At 38.5% G+C, this 24253-nt stretch overlaps 1 protein-coding gene across 1 annotated transcript in view; it reads right to left on the bottom strand.

Moving 5' to 3' along the window:
- TTC8 (tetratricopeptide repeat domain 8) overlaps positions 1-23589 on the bottom strand; it is a 60278-nt gene extending 36689 nt beyond the window's left edge. The window contains exons 1-6 of the mRNA XM_057732195.1: positions 23395-23589; positions 6491-6611; positions 5305-5368; positions 5031-5190; positions 4352-4441; positions 1957-2001 (exon numbers count right to left, since the gene is read on the bottom strand). Coding sequence (XP_057588178.1) covers positions 1957-2001; positions 4352-4441; positions 5031-5190; positions 5305-5368; positions 6491-6611; positions 23395-23508 — 594 coding nt within the window. The 5' untranslated portion in view covers positions 23509-23589. The remainder of the gene's footprint in view (positions 1-1956; positions 2002-4351; positions 4442-5030; positions 5191-5304; positions 5369-6490; positions 6612-23394) is intronic.
- Positions 23590-24253: the final 664 nt, after the last annotated feature.

The following is a 24253-nucleotide window of genomic DNA, read 5'->3' as shown; positions in this document are numbered from 1 at the left end:
TAAATGTCTTTTCAGAGTGGACTTCACTGACCACCTCCCACTCCATCCAAAGTAACATCTTCCCCCATATCATTATCTATTCCCTGACCTGGTCTTCCTGCTTTATTTTTATACTACTTATCCCATGACATTTTATAGATTTTTAAGTTTGCTAATTGTCTCTATTCCTTGCCCAACCAGAATATAATCTCCAAAAGAGCAGAGATTTTTGTCTGCTTGCTTCACTCTGTAATCTCAGGTCCTGGAACAGTGCCTGGTACACTGTAGTGGCTCAAAATATGTTGGATGAAAGAATAAACATCTCTGCAATAAATGAATTAATCTTCAAAAAGTGAAGATGTAGCTTTATGATACGCTAGTTATTACAAACATTTACTCATTTATGAAATGGGATGGTATTTGAACGTTTCTTTTTAATGACAGTGTAAGTATATGACTTTATATGTCACCCTGAAACTCCCGACCAGCTTTATATTAAGTGAAAATGGCATGCGCTGACTTTTATATGCAGAAATGCGCATGGTTTCTCAGTTGCCCCAACCTTAGTTTTCTCTTTTCTCGATGTGACCGCATCCACTGTCACTTCATTATTGATAATTCCCATACTCTGTGTATCTGGCCCAGGGCCACCCTACATTTTAGTGCCACAGCTTCCAATACATGCAGTGGCATCTCCACTTGGATAGCCTTTCACAATTTCAAACTAAAAATGCCTTCAAGTGAATCATTCAGCTTCTTTACAAACTGACTTTCTTCCCTAATAATCCCATTTCTGTCAGTAAAACAATCATTCTTACAGCACTTTTAGGAGGCAGGTTTGACCTGTGTCTCTCCTTTGTCTCCCATACAAATCCAGCCTCACGGTCTGTCACTTCTTTCTTTAAAAATATCTCTTTGATGCCCCCATTCTTGAGAATACAGCTAATTTATTTCTCATTCCATACCCTGTTCATGTTTTTAGTCTTCTTTTACATTTTTCTCCCCCTTTCCAAAAAATCCTACTGATTTTACGGATCTTTACTAATACTACCCCAATTTTTGCCCCGATATTGGGTAACAATTTCATAATATGGCAATTACATTTTCAACTGTTTCATTATGTCAACTTTATTTCCTCAGCCACATCGCATGGCTTGTAGAGGCAGGAAAAAATATTGTATTTTTATTAGTTTTCCTAGTACATAGCATAATGGTTGACACACAGAAAATACAATTGAGAAAAATGCTTTTGTCTTCCTAAATACTTAATATATAAAGTTGTTTCCTTGAATAAGAAAATGACAGAAAATACTATCATTAGACACTGTAGAATTAACTACATTTGATTTGACAAGATTTGTGAAGTTACTGCTCATTTGCATATTAGCATGTGAAAAATGACACTAATGGAGAAGTCATATGCATATAACCTTAAAATTCTCTGTTAAAATGCTAGATTGATTGATTGATTATTGATTGATGATTGATTATTGATTACTGATTACTGATTTTTGATTACTGATTTTTGTGGAAGCTGGGTGATGGTTGATAACAGGCTCATTATACTCTCTACTTGCACATGTTTGAAATTTTCTATCACAAAATGTTAAAGCGGGGAGATGGGGAACACTACAAGGAGACCGGAAATACATGTATTATTAAACCTGTAACCACTATATGCACCACAGGAGACAACGGATCAACAATGTTGACCATTAGCATAAAAACTAAACTTTAACACAAACATACTATGCAGGATGCTCAATCATCTGTATCTTGCCCTTTAGGGGAGATCTACTACTCTATGGCTCAGACACAAGTCTTACTACTTCTAGAGTTATACAAAGTTTCCTATTTAAACTGACAGTGGATTTGAAAGTATCAGTAATTCTCCAATCTTCATAATTCCACTTGTTTATAAGGTAAGAAATAGAACATTTCTGAATCTAAATCCCCGAAGTCAGAAAAATCACTTACAGTCTTAACATCATTTTCATGATGAAAGATATACTCAAACAAAGCCTGTAAAGAAAAAAATGCAAAAAATACATTAGATTTTATTTTAATAAAGGTGCTAGATTGTTATGTCAAAACTCAAAGGCCATTTTGACAGGAGCTGGATTGAACCAAAATAACAAAGTACTCTAAAGTGCCTGGGATTTATAAGCAAAGGGTCTATCCACCATTTGTTACAATCACTCATTTTAAAACTGGGCTACTTATAATTGATTCTTGTTTTTACCGAATATGAACTGGAAAGCTCAAATAATTCAACAATTTTCTTCGTATTACACATACTTATTTTATCAGAAAGGACAAATGAAAAGACCAATTTTAGGACTGTCATAAAACTGCATGTACTATACAGTGATTACGATATTAATAATGACACTTTAGACATGGGAAAATCTGTAAGTTCTTTCTGAAACAGAGTAGATCTTAACTATAAAGTGGGGTGTTTTTCCTTAATATGCAGATGCCTCTATGTGCAGCCAGGGATGAGAACCATTATTCTAATACTGACCCAACTCATCTGGATAAATAAGCCTTTACTGGACTACTTCTTGGTGGTATGATGTTTGTCCATAATACCATTATTTTACACTTGCAAAGAGGCTAGCACCCCTGGAAGATATCAAGGTTATTAACAGAGACAACTTGGAGGCCACCGAAAAAAGAAATCAGGATAAAGCCCTCTTTAAGAAACTATTCCTAATCCTCTGTTTGTTCTGTTATTAAAAAAAAAAAAAAGTTATGAGTGCAGTTGGTGTTACCACTGCCATGAAAACGATGTTACGACACCCAAGACAGTGTCAAGGAGTCACCAGCCACCCCAAGCAATATGCCAATATTCAAAAATGAGTCCTGATAAGTCAAGGCAAGTTGGAAACCAAAGACAGAGAAACCTGGCATTATTTCTACAACGCACTAAATAAGTGCAAAATCTAATTCAGTCTAAATCTAGTTACATCGACCTGTCCCGGTCTGTCCCGGAAGCATCCTAATTTAATTGAGGAAAATGTCTCCATTGACTATACTCGCTGGTTAGAAAACAGCAATGGTATTAAGTAGCCATTCAGCCACCTCAAATAAATGGCCTAAAAAGATAAGGAATCAGATATCCCTCATAAAGGAAAGGGAAATAAGTAAAACTTTATGATTCTGCTAAATGAAGCGGACTGGACTGCTATCAAATAAGAAATTAAGAAAAACATCATTGGCATTATCATAGTCTGACTCCCTATTTAGCAGCCGGCATTCCTTTTTCTGATTTAAATTTCAAGTCTGTATGGCTGGTGTCTTATTCATTTTCCCAAGAGCGTTTAATATTTAGTAAATACGTTAAACACCAGTAGAACCGATAATAGGAACAAGCTTAGCACTCACGCACAGAATCACAGAGATTACAGCTAAACACCTGAGCTAGGCTTACAGCAGTTTCCAGAAGCTAACTGCTCCTGGCTCTGAATTATTCCATGCTCACCTCCAACCTTTTCTATCCTGGAAAGGTCATGAACATCCTCCTTTCTCTCACTCCCTCTCTATCACTCTTTCTCTCACTCCCACATTCTCTTTAATTTAAAGGAGCATTTAATAGTTAGAATTACTAGTGTAGTTGGCTTGCTGCTGTCTGGCTTAAGTAATCCTTATTGAGATGGCTGATTAATTACTAATTAGAAAGAGAACATTTTTTTATCTTGTTTTTAACAGTTCTAAAATCCTACAAGGAGAGTAGCATTGACATACATACACTGCCAAATGTAAACGAGATAGCTAGTGGGAAGCTGCTGCATAGCACAGTGAGATCAACTTGATGATGGGTGATGACTTAGAGGGCTGGGATAGGGAGTGTGGGAGGGAGTCGCGGGAGGGAGGGGTTATGGGGATATATGTATAAATACAGCTGATTCACTTTGTTGTACAGCAGAAACTGGCACAACAGTGTAAAGCAGTTATATTCCAATAAAGAGCTTTAAAAAATAAAATAATAAAATAAAATATTTTAAAATCCTACAAGGATAGAAAATTATTTTTCTGAGAAGAGTCCAAGCTGAAAAAGAAAAATACACACACATACAGATGATCTCCTAAACATCATTAACTGAAGATGGTGCTGCGTATCTACTTTCTTTGTTATAAGCTGCTGTTCTTTATTAGGAGAAAAAGAATTTCCTATTATAATGGTATATATGCTTTATTTCTGATTGACTTTTCTTAACTGAATACTAAGAGAAATTTTAGATATTAGGATACATATTTCCATTTCAATCAAGACAAGGTCTTTTCTTCAAAAATTTTTATCCATTTCCTGCAATGTTATGATAATACTTCTAATATTACTTCATGACATAAAATAATTTTAAGTACATACCTTTGCCAATTTAGGTTTCTGGGCATATTTTGTTAAATTCAGTCTTGATAAATTTATAAAAGGTCCATCAGGACTTGTAAGCATGGAAGCCTATGGGGAAAAATGATAGAACAAGAAATCTGAAACTTTCTCTTAAAAGAGAAAATTGAGTTTAATGTGTAAAAGTTATAAAGCCAACACAAGTAAAAAGAATCACCTTCAAAAATCTTCCATGTAATTCTCTACTATAAAATACTGAAATATGGGGCTTCCCTGGTGGTGCAGTGGTTAAGAATCTGCCTGCCAATGCAGGGGACATGGGTTTGAGGCCTGGTCCAGGAAGATCCCACATGCCGCAGAGCAACTAAGCCCATGCGCCACAACCACTGAGCCTGCCCTCTAGAGCCCGTGAGCCACAACTACTGAGCCCACGTGCTGCAACTACTGAAGCCTGCGCACCTAGAGCCCATGCTCTGCAATAAGAGAAGCCACTGCATTAAGAAGCCTGTGCACTGCAATGAAGAGTAGCCCCTGCTCTCTGCAACTACAGAAAGCCTGGGCGCAGCAATGAAGACCCAAAGCAGCCAATAAATAAAGTAAATAAATAAATAAATAATTTTTTAAAAATAGTGAAATATGATGTATCATAACATACATTACTTTGGTCATACAAGGCTATGGTAACGTTGACAGAATTTACCGTTCCCAGCCTGACGAATCTTCCGGATGAGCTGGTGATAGGGCGAGCCGTGTAGGCAGTTCTGGGTGTTCTGATGGCCTGTTCCATAGTGCCTGGCCTTCCACTTTGTGTGCTGGGTCTAAGGAAACCTGTAATGGGTCTTCCAGCTTGAGTGAGTGGCCTGTGAAGATTGTAAATTGTTAAAATACAAAGAAGATTGACAAAGGCAGATTCTCATACAGCCTGGTCAATATTTAGTGGCAGAGGGAATGAAACAGGAGTACACTGAACACACCTGACAGCCGGACTAGGCCCTCCTGTCTGATTAGTTCCAGGGAGTTTCAAAGATGTCCCAGGACCTATGAGACGAGACAGCAAATTCAATTTATATATTATTCATTAATCTATAAAAACTGTCTGCTAACGTAAATTTCACAGATGTGCTGGCCTGGTGAAAAAGACATTGATAATAGGAAATGTATCTAGCAAAAAGAGTTTGAGATTAATATTTATTGAGTACCTATCGTGTTACTTTGGTTATCACATTTAATCTTCACACTAATTCTGTAAGGTAGGTAGAACTAACCCATTTAGCAAAGGCTTAGAGATTTAAGTAAACAGGTCAACCTGTTAGTAGAGCCAGCATTCAGACTCAAGATAGGCAGGCTCCAAACCTCCCACACATCAAAATGACAGTTCTATATGCATAGTTTATTTTTCACACAAACTTCTCCCAATAAAAGATCATTTACCCCCAAAATCTAGAATTTAGATATTTTAACTCCAAAAGAGCAAAATGATAGGGAAACAAGGCATTTTAACATAAAATATATGTATTTTTTCCCTCAATTTCCATTGAAGCATTAAACAACTATTACCTTCCAAACATATATAAATGACTGATAACTGTCACAACTAATAAATTACCAGCAAGACACCACATGTCATGGTAATCATCCAATACCATTCACACCAGCAGACCTGCAAGCTGGGACTAGACCACCGTGACAATCCTGATGGGCTTTCACTGCCTAGCAGATCACTCCATCATCTCACACCATGTGTTAGAGCAAATCATCTACAATTATTGCAATGAAGTGATGCTTTCAAATTATCATTTTTTTAACAATCCTTTTAGAATACTTCTGTTGTTTGGATGCTTCCTGTGTTTAGACTCTCAGATAAACAATCTTTTGATATATTAGATAAACAGTTCAGATAGAATGCATTTTCATAAAATATTTTAAAATGCATACTATAGCTTCTAATAGTATACATCAATCTCATGCCTTATTTAAGATAATATAACTAAATTGTGCCTGTGTACTAAAAGGCAGAATAGAGACCATTTGCTTGAGGTGATATTTTTTCATGTATACATGTGTTTCATACATGTCTTATTTTTCTTATAAAAAAGTATATAGAGAATATTCCTCCACCTAATGGCATTTCATTTGCTTAACTGAAAAACCAATACTTACGTGGAACTTGAGCAATAGCATTTTCATCCAGTATCATTTCTGCAATTCCTTCCTGATCTACATCAATTTCATCTATGTATACCATTTCAGTTAGTGCTCGTGCTTTTAAAATCCAGGCTGCCTAAAAAGTATGGATAAGATAAAGCATATCTTAAATTGCATTAGAAGAAGTGCATAGCCTAGAGAAGCTAGCCATCCTTTATTATTACCTAATTTTTTACCAAACATGTTTACCACACTTAATGCATGATACTAATTTAAAAGGTTATATCCAGAAACTAATACAAGAAGGTAAGGTCATTATTAATGAAAAAACAACCAACATATCAATTACCTAGTAAATAAAAGTGTGGTAATTACCTAGTAGTCTTCTAACTTGCCTTTTTGTAAGGGAAAGAGGGTCTTTATAGAGAATTTTACTAGAATAATAATTTGAAAACAAATGAATAAAGCTACAACCACAGTGCTCTTTCTGCCTTCCTCCTTCAAGGCCAAGTCCCTCATGAAGACCTCCCTGATAGTTTAACTCTAAACCTACTTCCCTCATCTTTTTTTTTTTTAGAACTTTTATTGAGATATAATTGACATACAATAAACTGCATATATTTAAAGTGTACAATTTGATTTTTTTTCTTATTAGTAATGTATAAATGGCAATCCCAATCTCCCAATTCATCCCACCCCAACCCCTCCCCACCCCCCACCTCTTGTCTTTCTTATAAAGCAGTCTCTTCATACTTCTATTATTATGTACTTACCGTATTCAACCAACACTATAATTACCTGGGCATATGTTTGCCCTTCCTTCCCCCAGAACACAAGCTTTTTTACCTGTTCACTTTTGAATTTTCCATAACACCTATGGTTTTGGTACACAATAGGTATTCCAAAAATGTTGACTTGAACTAAGATCAATTTCTCCAACTTCCCAATAACTAATCAACACAATCTTGGTTGCTTTGTGATCTAGCCAGTAGAAAACCTGCTAGAAAGTGGGGGGGAAATGGAAAAGGTAATTAAGGAATCTGGAAAATATCTTATCAGCTTTGCTTTGCCCTGAGAAATTAGATGTACAGGTATGCACAATTAAATAACTTGTTAAACACTTAAAGTGACTTTATCAGAAAAGTTTACCTTTCTGCTTCAACAGAAGCAGAGAGCAATAAAGCTTGGTGTCCTGTGGACAATTTGGGAAGAAGGCAACTCTTGAAGCAGCAGTGTAGGGCCAACTCTATACTACAGAGGAGGTAGCAGCAAGGGAGCTCTGGAAAGGGGTGAGGCCTCATCATACTAGGAATCTGGCTGTGAAGCATGCTGAGTGAAGGCACAGGGACTGAGAGAGGAATAGATGGAGGCTACAAGAGGTCCAAAGAGTCCTCACATAAAGATCTCGTGATGCATTCAATCATCAGCATGTATTTATTGAGCACCTCCTAATTATATAGCACTGGGCTGAGGTCTCAGAAAGGAAGGTGAGATTGAAACATGGATCCTAATTTCCCTGAACATATCACCTACTGGATTATATGGCAAGGCAAAGCAGTGCATGGTATATGACAAATGTTCCACATGGAAAATAGTTTTACAAGAATTAGAAAGTAGAGGTCCTTGCGTGGTCTAAAGTAACTGGAATGCATATTTTTTAAAAGCTTAAAAGAAAGGAAGAAAAGAAAGTCTTCATGCTTTCCTTTCAATGGGAACAAAGTAGGCTGTCTTCACAATATATTTAGGATCCTCAAGTGAAATTACAATTGATTAGATTTTTCGGGTTTGGCTTATATTTTTCTGATTGAGGTTTACTGGATTCTTAACAGATAACTTAGAATAAAATATTTCAACTGTTATGTGTAAATTTCACACAACTGAATGAGCAGAATATGAACCCAAAGAACTAATTTGTTTGTTAAAAAAAGTCAGTTCCAGTTGGAAATGCATCTAACTGTGGGAGCCACCAAAGTGCAGAAACAATCTGAGATTTTCACTTATGAAAGATTAGGAACATTGCCAGATCTATACAGCTATTCTCAGGGCTCAAGGAAGTCATCACTGGCTTGGACTAATGGTTTAATTTAACTTTAAAGATGGAAATAAGTAATCCTGTTTTATCTTAAGTCCTCACAGTTCATACTGCCCTGCAAGTATCTGATGGCTTTAACTTTTCAAAAGGGCATATTCTTTGCTCAGCACCCTCTGGTGGACAGGAAGAAGGACTGTGGCATTTTGTGTTCACACAGTAAAGCAGGATGTGGGCTTCACTAGCTCACTCCCATATTCCCAGGGAGCATCAACTGCATGCCTAGTCCTGGGAACAGAGATGCGTAAGCCACAGCCCAAATTCTAGCTCATAAGAATGCAGCGTTATGGAGAAAGTGTAAAAACAAAAACCTGGAACATGCTGTAGAACAGGGGTCCCCAACCCACAGGCCTCAGACCGGTAGGGGCCCGGGGCCTGTAGAACTGGGCCGCGCAGCAGGAGGTGAGCAAGCGAAGCTTCATTTATGGCTTCCCCGTCGCTCCCCATGGCTCACATCACTGCCTGAAACATCCCCCCCTCCCCTGCCCCGTCACTGGAAAAACTGTCTTCCACAAAACCGGTCCCTGGTGCCAAAAAGGCTGGGGACCACTGCTATAGATGGACAGAGAAAGGCAGCCAGCTGCCTTGGGGTGAAGGGAAAGGGAAAGGAGAAGAGTTTGCCCCATGGCCAAGACAAGAGAGTGAGTGCCAGGTAAAGTCAACAGGGCAAAGGAAGGCCAGCTTGAGGGCTCATCTGGAGAAACAAAAGAGTGTGGTAGAAGGATCAGGTTCAGCTGAGGAGAAGCTGCTTCACAAGAAGCTGGAGAAAAAGGCAGGGCCAACTGAGGAATCCTGTATGCTGCAGTGAGGTACATGGATTTTTACCCTGATGATGAGGAGCTAGTAAAGCTTCAGGAGTATGATTTGGAGTCCTAGTTAAATCGGCCGTCTAAAAGCCAAGTTTTTATTATCATAGTATAATTTATACAGCTGGATATTAATTATCCATGCACATATTTTTTAAACTATTTTCTATACCCATACTGTTATCTCATAGTCCAATCTATCTTGCTTCTTGACTTCCATCCTACTGACCTCTCAAATATTAAGGTGCAATTTTTTTTATATCAGGCTAAGCTAAATATAGGAAAGTAAATCCACTATTCCCTCCCAACCAAATGAACATATGCTTCAGAAGCCATATAGTAAGATCTTTTTTTTAATCTTATTCCATAAGAATTCACTTTTTTGAAAAGGTCAATAGATCTATATTTGTTTCAGTTTCAAAAGTCTCATTCTTAAGAAGTAGAAATAATGATGTAAATTTCTGCTATTTATAAACATCTGCAATAAAATCTACTTACACCATTATTTAATTTTAAATTTCATCAGTATTTGAGAATATTAATTTTCCTGACTTTCCTTCTATCCTAACAAAAAATGACCTTGACAATCATGTATCTCTGCTTGACTAAACATCAGATTGTATTCAAAGAACTGCTCTGGGCAATATGAACAATTCTTGGAATTTTAATGAAAACATTTTGGAGACAAGCCAAGTATGCTGTACAGCCCTAAATTCCCTTGCCTGTCTAAATTTTTTTTAAGTTCAAAACTAGTCAGTGATTAAAATAAAATGCATACAACATTGTAAATCAACTATACTCCAATAAAAATTTTTAAAAACAAATAAAATGCATAATAAATCAAATGAGTAATCCTACACTGCCACTTGAATCTGAATAAAACTATAAATTGGTTTTTATCAGATATATTTAACTTGTGAATAAATGACAGGGTCATGCAGTTTATGTAAATAAATTTGAATACCTGTGTATTGGAAGTACCGTGAAATAGATAAGAATAATAGATGCTCAGGAGTTTTTTTGCAAGGAAAAGCATAGATTTTTCCAATCTAAATGAGTAATCATCGCATCAGTTATTTCCTTTTTTATCTGTGAAACATGATCCCATCTCATTCACCTGCTGAGTTAGTCTATAGGACATTACTCCTGAGGCAACTATCTGCCAGCTAACGTCAGGAAAATATTGACTACCTTGTACTACCTTCTGTGAGGTTAATCCAATTTTAGTGATAAAAATAGACAAATGAAAAGGTTAAAACTCTACTGACAATAAAACAGGTGTAAATTGTTTTGTTCCTCTCAACACAGAATACCAGGCCATGTGGTATTTTTAAGGCATGTAGGCCTTTTAAGGCATGTAGGAAACAATTTTACTAAGTTATTCTTAGAATGAAGCTACCAAAAGAATAGTCTGTCTAACCTGATTTAGACATTATGACAATCAGTAACATCTGACACTCTGCCTACCCTATGAAAATGAAAACTTAGGCACAAAATGTTGAATTGTTATTGTAAAGCCTCATTTACTTTGAAGTGGTAAAAACCTGCAAAAGAGGAAAGGCAAAAGTGTGAATAGTGAGCTCAAAAAATAGTGAGCTACACAGCCTTGTTCCCTTCTGATTCTTCTAAATCACTATCCAATTAAGTCTATAGTAACAGAACAGGAAAGAAACCAAATACAGGTCCTTCATGAAGTCCCTGTGCTGGTTTGAAACTTTCAAATACCATTTAACGTTTTAAAACCATACCAGCAATGCAAGTTATTGATGTTTTAATTTTAATTTCAATCAAAACCTTCCCGGACTTCCCTAGGGGCGCACTGGTTAAGAACCCGCCTGCCAATGCAGGGGTCACAGGTTCCATCCCTGGTCTGGGAAAATCCCACATGCGGAGGAGCAACTAAGCCCATGTGCCACAACTACTGAGCCTGCGTGCTGCAACTACTGAAGCCCATGAGCCTAGAGCCCATGCTCCGAAATGAAGAGTAGCCCCCATTGGCCACAGCTAGAGAAAGCCCATCGCACCCAATGCAGCCAAATAAATAAATATTAACAAAAAAAAAAAAAATCTTCCAAAATTACTGAAAACAAAAGTCACATAACTTTATTTATACCTTAGGTCCTTCTTATGACTTGTATATGTATCATGCAAAAAATAGTTTTGCGTCTTCTATCAACTTGCAAATCATGATTATGAACATTCCAATGACAGATGTCATCCTTTTAAAGAACAGAGTACTACATTTTAACCTATTTACCATGTTCGTTTAATACTACACAGGCTTCCAACAGAGCATTTTGTATACTGCTTTCTTCTAAAATGTTTGATGAGTATGCATATAAACCCCATGAGGTTCAAACTGTTTATTTACCTAAAAGACACTTCAAATTCACTCTTGCTTGGCATGGCAAACACCTGGCAATATTTAAGTCCTCTGATTTACAGCTCTCTCATCCCTTTGCCTCATTCCCAGACTTACTGGAAACCCTCTTGGGCTAAGAGCTTCACTGGCCAGGAGGTCCCCCTAACCAGACCTCCTCTTCCTGGGTTCCCTTGCTAGTCATCTACTGTCTCATCCAGGTAGCAAGTCTTTCTAGCTGCCTCCCATTTCTAAGAAAGTTGACTTGGTAGCCGTGGCTGTCTGGCCAAGTCCTCCTTTCTTCCTCACGACAGCAAGCACCTCTCTCTAAAAACAAGGCCTTTCCAAGCAAAGCTGGCCTAGTCTTTAGCCAAGATGAACGATCCAATCCATCACAGTCTTTCCAGACACTCCTGGTTCGGCTGACATCTTGTCTCCCTTTCTAAGCCCCTGACTCCCCTTGCCTCCTCCTTTATTTTTCTCATCCTTCTGGGTCAATATTGGTCATTTTTATTTAAGCTCCAAGTCTTAATGAGTAGAATGCCCTAATTTTACATCCATAGACAAAAAGTATTGGAAATATAATAGTTTTTATTTATACAAAAAGGTACCGAATGCCTGGTAGATATAGCTAATTTCATAACAGCACAAGTAGATAGGCAGCAAATTTTCTAATCTACAGCAATGACTAAGCAATAGTAATTAAACTACTCTCTAAACTAAAGGTTGCGGCTAAACCTTTACCTGCGGCACTGGCAATTCAGGATCTGGTTCCTGGAAAGCATTAAGAAGGCAGTAAACATTTTTAGGATAACACAATCTCTAAAATAAAAAGTCTTAATGACTAACCAAGTATTTGTAGGTGGACGCAAGCTCATTCAATAAAAACCCAAACGTTAACTTTAATCTTTCCCCCAAAGTGCCCTCAAGTGTTCTGTAAAACTAATATCCACTGGAGTGCTAAATTTTCTATGATCACAAAATTCTAATTACTCTAACCTCATTTAGAGCACAGAGAAGATATCTGAACTACATATTTAATGAATTCACAGTATCTCAGGAATTAAAAATAATTTACAACTATAACAAGGAAATATTTTTTTACATTCAAAAATAAGTTCCTGGGGACTTCCTAGGTGGCGCATTGGTAAAGAATCTGGCTGCCAATGAAGGGGACACCGGTTCGAGCCCTGCCCTGGGAAGATTCCACATGCCACGGAGCAACTAAGCCCGTGTGCCACAACTATTGAAGCCACGCGCCTAGGGTCCGTGCTCCACAACAAGAGAAGCCACTACAATGAGGAGCCTGTGCACCACAATGAAGAGTAGCCCCCACACATCACAACTAGAGAAAGCCCATGTGCAGCAACAAAGACCCAACGCAGCCAATAAATAAATATAATTAATTAATTAATTTAAAAAGAAAGTAAAATGCTCTCCATCCCTGTCATGAAATCTTACCTACTTATCAGATACAATATTAAAAAAAAAAAAAGTTCCTGGTGGTTAAGACATTCAGACTGTAACTACTTGGGGAGGAGGAGTAAAATCCACATACTACCAACCCTTCTATTCTGAACAAACATAATGGGATTAGTGGGTGAAGATGAGAAATTAATTCTGACTGTAACATCCTCTGAGAAATTTCTGTAAATAGACTATGTAATATATATCAGTGCCAGGTGATGATAAACTCAGGTTTTTTTCTGTCCAAAATTAAATAAAAATGCATTGTTCTTAAAAAAAGATTTATAACAAATCTATTTATAAAAGATCTACACTTAACATGTCTACAGTCAGCTGCCGCTGAACACTCAATCTGCAGCATGTTTTACTGGGAAAGTTGCTAAGAAACAGAAAAAGGAAAGAGAAAAAAAAAAGATACTTGCTTTCTACAGCTTTAAAATCTGAAAAGAATACCCTAAATATTTTTTTAAGAATGTATTATGTGTGCAAGCAAAGTGTAAACCATCTGGTCACAAAGCAAGGAAAAGCAATTTCTGTAGCATGACATAGTAGCAACATGAGAGGAAAAGGCGAAACTAGGCTAAAAAGTAAGAGCCCTAGAAGGGGGGATGTAGAGAATATCTGGCAGTCAGCTGAACAGAACACAAAACAGCAGCTAAAAAGACATAGCAATTGGAGGTTTTCAATGCCTGTGTGCATAAGAAAGAGCTGGGAAAGGAACAGATTTCCTAGATCCCACAGTCCATATTTAGAGAAATAACACCGCAATGAGATGATACGATACAGGCAATGAGATGACAAAAGAAATAACCCCGTCTATTCTTTCTTCGATTTATTTGTATACATGTCTAAATGACCCTTTATCTCATTTGAGTCCCAGGTAAGTGTTATTATCCATTTTACAGATAAGGAAACAAATTCAGAGACGTCATGTAATTTGCCCCAGGTCACACAAAGAAGCCAGAGCTTTTTCTTGCCAGTCCATCCTGGAGATAAAAAAATGAGTTGGAGATATAATAAGGCAGGATTGAAGGGTAAAGTGTAGGAGAGATACAAGATAAATTCCACATAGAAAGAGGTAAAAAAGTTTAGCAGATGTGATCATAGACAACATTTGAAAAGGAAAACAGTTAAAGGAGACAGAGCCACGGATAGTAAGTAAATGCTGGATGCTTGTTACTCTGCCAAGGGCAGGAAGATTCCTCCAGTGTCCCCAAGGGACACTGGCAGCTCACCCTCAGAGCGCTCTGTTCACTGATGAATGCCTTCATGCTCTCTCTGTCTCGTTCTGCTCCGCAGGATCGCCCTTACAATTTCCCAGACAGGTAAAGAAAATTAGGGAAATGATGTGAAATGAGGACAAAATGAGAAGCCTAGAGGATGGAAAGGTGAGGTGGTGTGGCTGGAAGATGGAGGCAAGGCTTAACCACGAGTGAGGCAGAGAACACGTTAATTCCACAACATTCTAAAACACTAAAAACATCCTATGAGGGAAGGCACATAATTAAATAAATTACAGTACAATGTGTTAAATGCTATACTCAAGCATGGACCAATTCCAGATGACTTAGATGAAGGAGAGAAAAGCAGAACACATGAGAGATACGGAAATCAGGGTAAAAGGAGAGAGATTATTCTGGAAATGACTGCATACCAATGATCTATGAACTATATTCAACGTCAATTCATCATCAATTTCACCGGACACCTTCCTCACAGATGCTTTGCAGATTACCAACGATCCTTTCAAACAAATACAAATGACAGAATGCCACGTGCAAATATCTCTAGCTATCTAGAGACAACAGCAGCTCACTTTTTTGATCACTTAGCATGTGTTAATGAACTTAACCTTCACAACAGCCCTTTGAGGTACGTATGTTATCATGGCCATTTTGCAGATAACTCTGAGGTCAAAGTGTGCAGGCAGTATTTGAACCTAGACACTCTCAGTCAAGAGCATGCACTTTACATGTGAGATCATAGCAAGGCTGGAATGCAGACTACTGTAGGGTGTGAGAAGACCAAGGCCAGGTGTGCCTGGTCTGGAGATCCACAAGGAGCAGCAGGACAAAGGAAGAAAGAGTCAGGATATTTTAATTTAGAGACAGGACAAATTTAGTGATTTAATTTTTAAATCACTAAGACCTTCATCTTTGGGTCTCTCTCAATTATAGTTTTTATGATTTAAATTAATCTACATATATAGGGAACCACAAGTCAGGTTCACACAGTCTAGCAAATTATTTCCATGGGTATCAGCACAGTTGAATAGAAAGCACCAGGCCCAGCCCTAGAGTCAGAAGACCTGGGCTTCATCCCCATGGAGCCCCTTAGCTACATGACCTTGAACAACCTCCATTATCCAGTCCTCTCAAATTAAAGCAATAGTGCCTACTTTATAGGATAACTTTAAAAATAAAACCTCGCATTTTGAAGATTATTTCAACACTTTTCAGAGTTCTTTTACATATAGTATATTAGTTCATGAAGGGCAAGGTGGTAGCACTTTCAACAGGAAGTATCAACCACACAGAATTTCTTTATAAAAACATGTATATAATGAACAGAAAAGCACCCAACTCTCTATGACTTCCTTTTTCAGAACTTAGAACCGACTCCCAGTTACAGCATATCAAATTAAAACTTCCCTTTGAATCTCCTTCAAAGTGAGTGTATAAGAAGACAGGGAAAGTAGAATGGCACTGCCTAGAACCAACAAAAACTCATTAGCATAAACTTCAATTCACAGCAGTTTGCTTCCTTCCTTCCTCCCTAGGGTATAGCTTTCTCTTAGGTTGTTGCTATTACTTTAGGGAATTAAATCTCCAGATAATTCTGAATGCGACTTCCTAATTGCCACCAAATTTACTCTGGCTAATGAGTCTACCCAGCTCAGCTCCTAAACTAGACTCATTATTCAGAATTTAGCAATAACAGGAAGGAAAAGAATGTAAAAGAACAGAGAAATGAATGGATTTCAGAAGCTTTAGGGAAATCTAGTGACCAAGGAGCCAAGTGGGAATGTAATCTGTAAAATTCAGCAATGGGAACTGCTCTGCAGAATATAGAATCAAAAGATTGTCTGGTTAAAAGCCTTCATGGCCCCAGTGAGGAAATAAATTAGATAATCATACAGAAAGATGTTTATTTGGCTTGGATCACCAGATCATTGTCTCAACCAACTACTAACATACAACTCACTGGGGACCCCTGCTTCCCTATCCTTCATCTAAGCCAGTGGCTTTCAGCCTTTTATCTACCTTCAAACCATTTACAGTAACAACCCCCTCCTCTCTGCAACATCTCTCATTATAAGCAGAGACTGGAGGTGGGGAAGGAAAATGTGAATTACCCCCATTCTGGTAAACAGCTAACCCTCCCATTCCCAGAATCACAGATTTTTAACAATTTAAAAATCTATCAGAAATCTACCCCATTAAGAAAAGTATATTATCTTTAAAAAAAAAAAAAAAAAGCACTACCTGAAAAACCTCTGTGTTTATGAACTGTTGGGAATTACACTGGAACTAAAATCAGGGCTGCTTTTAAAGCCATGAATCTGACATATGGAACACAAAGAACAGTAATCAGATTAAGCAACTAATCAGGATGACCGACATGAGCTGTAAAAGCAAGCATTCCCTCTAGGTCATATTGCATTTCTCTCTTTTATAACTTTTAGCCACTTTTCCAGTCACGATTTAGAGAGAGCTTTGAAAAAAGACAACACTGCTCTATGAACTGATTGTTCCTACTGTCTTTTGTTAACGAGGAAACTGATGAATTAATCAGTTATCCTTCTTTATTCTTAACTGATCAGAACTTTGTTCTTCACGCTTACAGACCCTGCCTTCTGTTTCTCACCATTCTGCATCTGGGAAAAGGAGTTCAGAATCCATCTTTTTTCAGGAACCCTTCCAAAATATCATTTTATTATCTTCAACCTACCCTTCAGTCCTTCTGTATCCAAATAAAAATGTTTTACTCTAAGGAAACAAGCTAGTCCATAGTATATCGTATCTCTCCAACCAACCTGACTATGACTTTGGCAAGAATCAAAGCTAAATAAAATCCACATGTCATAATAGAAAGTACAAGGCACTAATTAAATATTTTTGAGGATACTAGACCAAAATGGTATCTCTCAAAGGAGAACTAAATGTAGAAGAAATAGTCTTAGAGGTGGGCTTCATTCCAAAATGCTAATATATCACCATCGAAATGTCTTTTTGAAGCTCCCTGGACTAGCTTATAAAAAGATTAGCAAATAGCAAATCACTTTAGAGAGGTTCTCCTCATCTGGGAGAAAAATAAGCAAAACCAAAAGTGAAAATTAACATAAAAAACAAAAGCTATTTTTGTTCTGGAAAAAAAGAAAAAAAAAAGCAAGAATAAAACTGAATCCATTTGGCACTCAGGAGAAATATTTTAATTTTCTTTCTCTTCCACATGTTCAGGCACTGCTTCAAAGTCACTCATTTGTAATAAAATCAGCTGGGTGCAGAGGAGAAATACTTTGAAATGTAGAAGCCTCAAAAAAAAAAAAAAAGCCCATGAGGCTAAAGGGGCACATGAAGATAAACCAGCTAACTGCGGGGCTGAGGACCATCTGCTTCTGCTCAGATCATATTTCTGTTAGCTTTTCATAGATTGCCAGTCTCTCCATTTAACGTCCTCCACGGAAACAACAAGAGCATCGTAAGAAATACCAATGATGATAATTACTATCAGAAATACTCTCCTGGAGGGATCCAGGAAGGATTTGCTCAACTGATTTAAAGAAAAAAACAAAACTGATGCTCAAAACAAGAAATGAATTAAGAATGTCCACAATGCAATTACATTTATTTGAAAAGGTGAATACATTTCAGAATCTATGGTGCTGAGAATCAGGATGAGGGGCAGGGAGAGGCAAACACCATCAGGCAGCTAAGGTGATTTCCGTAAACAGAGCGGAGGCTGGCACACATAAACAACACCATTCAAATGCATATATGAATATGACCAATGCACTCATTCTGCAAGTACGTAACGAGGGCACCTGTGTGCCAGACTGTGCCATTGCGTACAGAGCCGCCATCCTGGACTCATATTTGAAGCAAAAGGAAGAGAATTTCCTATTTTAATTTTTCAATTTTAATCAAAAGAACCTCCTTAAGCTTCCTAAAGCTCTCCATTAATTGCATCAGCATGCTAACATAAATATTTAAATTCTTTCTAATTAATTAAGAAAAAAGCAGGATTTCTTTAAAGCTTGGAGAAATCGGACTGGAAAATATTTCCAAAATGAAATAGCAATTGGATACAAAATGCTGCACAAATGGGTGCTAAGAAAAGCATACAGAGAAAAAGCAAAGTGTTTAAAGGTTGGATCAAAGAATAACTAATAGGAGTGAACTGTGTAAACTTTTCAGAGGGCCTGTCCAGGCATCCAAAGGCTAGTTTGGTAAGGTAACATTAAGTTAAAACTTCTGTTCCTGGTGAAGTGCTACTCATCATTCTGACAATATATATAGCTCCTCCTTAAATAAACTACCTCAGCATAACAAACAAAAAAGATTAGAAAGGAAAAGGGGGCTTCCCTAGTGGCTCAGTGGTTAAGAATCCACCACACAATGCAGGGGACACCGGTTCGATCCCTGGGCCGGGAAGATTCCACATGCCACGGAGCAACTAAGCCTGTGCGCCACAACTACTGAAGCCCGTGCGCCTAGAGCCCCTGCTCCACAACAAGAGCAGCCACCGCAATGAGGAGCCCGCGCATCACAATGAAGAGTAGCCCCCACTCGCCGCAACTAGAGAAAGCCCGTGTGCAGCAACAAAGATCCAACACAGCCAATAAACAAATTAAATAAATAAATAAATTTATAAAAATTAAAGGAAAAGAATGTCATAAATTTCTTCTAGATCTGGTACAGATTCTACTAGGTGACCTCTGATACTTATAGGAGCTGAACATATCAACCCCTGCTTATAACAATAAAACAGTAACAAAGAATAACATTTTAAAAACCGTTTCTAGGATATTAAAATTAATTACATATCACCTTCTGAAGTATTATTTCAAATCCACAACAAATAGGACAGCGGAATCGGCCAGGACTTAACGAGATCTGTTGCCATGATGATGATAACCATGTTAGATGGCTAACCAGTGATAGCAGCAGTATTTCCCAGTATGATCCTGTATCTTTCATTGTTCATTATCACTATCAAAATCTGATCCACTAAACATTCCTGGCAACAAGTCTTAATTTTCCAAGAGGGTGGGCAAGGCCTAAGGGGAACTATGTAAGAGGCCAAATAAAAAGATACAAGTTATTACCTTGTTTAGTGGTTCATTTGGCAGATTTTAAACCAAGCTCTTAATTTGTTCACCCTGTTCTCCCTAGGTACTAGGAAAGGGTTCAAGACCTCTGCTAGAGCCCCAGTTCCCAAAGTGACAACATCTCCCCAGGATAAATCTGTATCTCTCCCCCAAAAAAAGGAATCGGTCGGCGTCAAATAAGTTTCAGAATACTGCCTTCATCAAAATGAGCCAGGTTACCGTCCTTCAGGACTTCTCAGAGCTTTTAATTTAAGTGCACAGATGTGTCAAGTTCTTTATCATTTAGCTAAAAATCTTGAAAAATGAACAGTAGATGGGAAAATGTACTGGGGAAAGTTCAGAAACACAGAGTTTTGAAAAATTAAGCTACATAAGCGCCAAAGAGGCAGCACAGGATAGACAAAGGAAATGGGCTTACTAGCTCTGTAACTTTGGACAAATTACTTCACCTTGTGCCTCAGTGTGCTCAATCTGTAAACTGGGGGAAACTTTCTAAAATAGCTGAGGATTAAATAAGATAACATATAAAACCCTGCGAAACAAGCCTGACACAGAGTAAATACTCAATAAATGTTAGCTATTATCTTTGTTACCTACTTTGCAAGGTTATTCTAAGCAAAGAAACACATAATTTATAGAATTCATCCCTGGCAAGTAGTAAGCACTCAATAAAAGGTCACTGAACACTGTAAAGTCCTGATCACAGTACCTAGCACAAACTAAACCTGAACTGCAATACTGAATGTCACTATGATTATGTCATAAAGATTATGAACATAGAAAACAAACTATGGTTACCAAAGGGGACAGCGGGGTGGGGGGTGGGGTGGACAAATTAGGAGTTTGGAATTAACATATGCACACTATTATATATAAAATAGATAACCAAACAAATGGGACCTCATGAAACTTAAAAGCTTTTGCACAGCAAAAGAAACCATAAACAAGACTAAAAGGCAACCCTCAGAATGGGAAAAAATAATTGCCTATGAAACAACGGACAAAGGATTAATCTCCAAAATATACAAGCAGCTCATGAAGCTTAATACCAAAAAAGAAAATAACCCAATCCACAAATGGGCAGAAGACCTAAAGAGACATTTCTCCAAAGAAGACATACAGATGGCCAATACACACATGAAAAGATGCTCAACATCACTAATCATCAGAGAAATGCAAGTCAAAGCCACAATGAGGTATCACCTCACACCGATCAGAATGGCCATCATCACAAAATCTGGAAACCACAAATGTTGGAGAGGGTGTGGAGAAAAGGGAACTCTCCTGCACTGTTGGTGGGACTGTAAGTTGGTACAGCCACTATGGAAAACAATTTGGAGGTTCCTTAAAAAACTACAAATAGAACTACCATATGATCCAGTAATCCCACTCTTGGGCATATACCCAAAGAAAACCATAACCCCAAAAGAAACTTGTACCATAATGTTTATTGCAGCACTATTTACAATAGCCAGGACATGGAAGCAACCGAAATGCCCATCAACAAATGAATGGATACAGAAGATGTGGCATATATATACAATGGAATATTACTCAGCTCTAAAAAGGGATGAGATGGAGCTATATGTAATGAGGTGGATAGAACTACAATCTGTCATACATAGTGAAGTAAGTCAGAAAGAGAAGGACAAATATTGTATGCTAATTCACATATACGGAATCTAAAAATGGTACTGATGAACTCAGTGACAAGAACAAGGATGCAGATACAGAGAATGGACTGGAGAACTTGAGGTTTGGGAGGGGGCGGGGGGTGAAGGGGAAACTGAGACGAAGCGAGAGAGTAGCACAGACATATATATACTACCAACTGTAAAACAGTCAGTGGGAAGTTGTTGTATAACAAAGGGAGTCCAACTCGAGGATGGAAGATGCCTTAGAGGACTGGGGCGGGGAGGGTGGGGGGGAATCGAGGGGCGGGGAGTCAAGGAAGGGAGGGAATACGGGGATATGTGTATAAAAACAGATGATTGAACCTGGTGTACCCCCCAAAAATAAAAAATAAATAAATAAATAAATAAATAAATAAATAAATAAATAAAAATTAAAAAAAAATAAAATAGATAACCAAAAAGCACCTACTGTATAGCACAGGAAACTATATTCAGTATCTTGTAATAACCTATAATAGAAAATCTGAAAAAGAATGTATATATGTATAACTGAATCACTTCGCTGTACACCTGAAACTAACACGTTGTAAATTAACTATAATTTTTAAAAATGGTTTTTAAAAAGATTATAAGGTCTTAACCATTAATAAAAACACTGCTGTTTTGCCTATAACACATTTACCAAAGTGACAACATCTCCCTAGGATGATAACAAGAAAGATATCTGACCCTCGCCCACTGCCAAAAAAGGAATCAGTGGTCAAATAAGTTTCGGAACTATCGTATTAATCAAAATTACGCAAAGTTAAGTTTCTTTCTGCAGAACTTCTCAGAACCTTTAGTATGAATCACTAAGTAGGGAATATGCATTTCCCATATGCATTTAATGAGGAAACTTTCTTTCACTGAGGACTCTTGGGACTGTTGTTCTTTGGACACAGAATGGAAACTACCCTAACTCAATGGAAAAATAGAACAATGTCTGGTGCATCACTGGTTTGTAACAAACTTTGGCTGTACAAATGTAAAGTGGTCCATATTTTGTCATGGTTCCCAAACATATTTGTGGATGGGATCTTTTTTTTTTTTTAACAGCATTTGTGGGACTACTGTGCCAAGAAACACACTTCGAAAAATGCTTGTCTATGTAAGTGTAGTCCTATTAACCAATGTGATCTAACACAAACAGAATCTAGTTCAGCATTCCCACTAACACAGATTGTTCTATGGGAGACGTGCTAACTGAAGGCCAAAATATTCACCTTAACAGGTTAGCCTCCATCCATTTGCTGGGAGCTAAGGCAGAGCCTAGTAACAGTTTTCACGCCTCAGTATATGTAACTCCCCTCAATTTCCCCTTTTTTCTCACATCTCCAAGGCAACACCACTGGAGGAAAAGCTGAGAAACTATAGCTACATGGACACATTCTGCATTTACTAGAAGTACTGACAAACTGCCAGAGCTCTGCTCCCCCTTTTTCTCCTTTTTTGCCTCTTCCAGGAACTACCTGACCACCAGATTTGTACCTCTCTCACACCTAGCATACAAGCCTTTTCACTCACTTTAATATTATACTTTATTTAGAAAAACCTAAATAAACTACTATAATAAATGCCATATTTCCTTCTTTTACGGGAACTTTTTTCCCATCCCTCCCTCCTAATAATGAATGTATCTTTTCCTCTCCTAGATTCTCATTCCTCCAATTTGCATTATCTGCCTCAAGTTGCACCCAAGCCCCAGAATCAAAGGCTCCCCACTCTTGGACAACAGTCTTAAGATGAACTAAAAGGATCACACGTTTGATCCAAAAGGGAAAAAAAAAAGGCAGCTATTTTAACAGGGAGTGGAAAGTTACAGATCTTTATGATTATACACAATTGTTTCAGAAATTAATAACCTACATGCAGCGAGCTTAACAGCCCATCCATATGCAAGTATAAAGGAACTAACAAAGTTCGTCGCCAAAGTGTTCCTTTAAGTGACATGTGAAGGAAGGGGGTTGCTTAAGTTTGAGGAGGGGTCGATCGTGGCACAGCACTCGGGGGTCCCGCGTGCAAGGACCCACCAGCCACGGCTCCGGGAGGTCTCACTCCAGGTGCCTGTGCTGACCACAAGGTCAACCTCGCCCTGCGCTTTCCTCCTGGAGCCCCCTCCCGGGGACCTGGGGATCCCCCAGAGCCTTCAGACTTATTGCCGGGATCCACAGGGCTGACGGGGTCCAACCGGTACCTGGTCATAAGGGGACTTCTCCAGCATCTGCGTGCACAGATCGGCGCAGAGCTGGAACTTCCTGCGCCTAAAATAGCTCCACGCCAGGAGCAGCGGCTCCATCTCCGAGCCCATGGCAGCCGAGGGCAGGCCGCGAAGGACCAGGGCCAGGCCCAGGGAAGGCTGGGCGCGAGGAGCCGGCGTCCCCAGCCCTGCCCGGCAACGCGCGGCGGCAGGGGCCTTGCCAGGGAGGCGCCTCGCATCGCGCCTGAGAACAGGAAAGAAAAAAAAAAAAAACTAACCGCGAGCAGAACTCAGCTATAGAGCTTGCCAAACCTTGGCTTTAAAAAATGTATACTTTTAAAGGCTACATATTTCATTAATTTCGAGAAGAAGGCACCGTGGCTAAATTAAGAGGCAGTGACTTAGACACCTCCAACTGGGGTCCTCCACCCACCCCGGAGGAGGAGCGGTTGCCTGGCAACCGAAGTCTCCGCTTACTCTGCCAGTCCCAGGGAAGTCTCAAGAGTTGACCCTCGGGTCGGTCAGTGTCCTTCGCTTCCCCTTCAGACATTCTTACCCCTAACCCCCCTCCGACTTTAGAAACACAAACATGAGAATTTTCTTCAGTACCATCCCGGCCACCGGAACCCAAAGCCCTAAATCCTAAAACTCCCAGTCTGCTTCTCTAAGTCCTTCTCACCTTATCTTGGTGTCCGAATGAAAAGGTGCATTGAGGATTGCTTAGTCCAAACCGTTCGTTTTACAGATGAGAAACTGAGATGGGCTCAGAGAAACTATTAACCTAGTGTCGCTGGAGTTAAGGGAGCTGGATGTAATCTGGATGACTACTGGTTAATACCATTTGGTAATTGCACGA

This window comes from Hippopotamus amphibius, chromosome 4 (assembly GCF_030028045.1).
Source record: "Hippopotamus amphibius kiboko isolate mHipAmp2 chromosome 4, mHipAmp2.hap2, whole genome shotgun sequence".
In the NCBI taxonomy this organism is placed as follows: domain Eukaryota; kingdom Metazoa; phylum Chordata; class Mammalia; order Artiodactyla; family Hippopotamidae; genus Hippopotamus; species Hippopotamus amphibius.
Note: the sequence above shows the minus strand (reverse complement) of the source record. Positions and strands in the feature narration are given on the sequence as shown.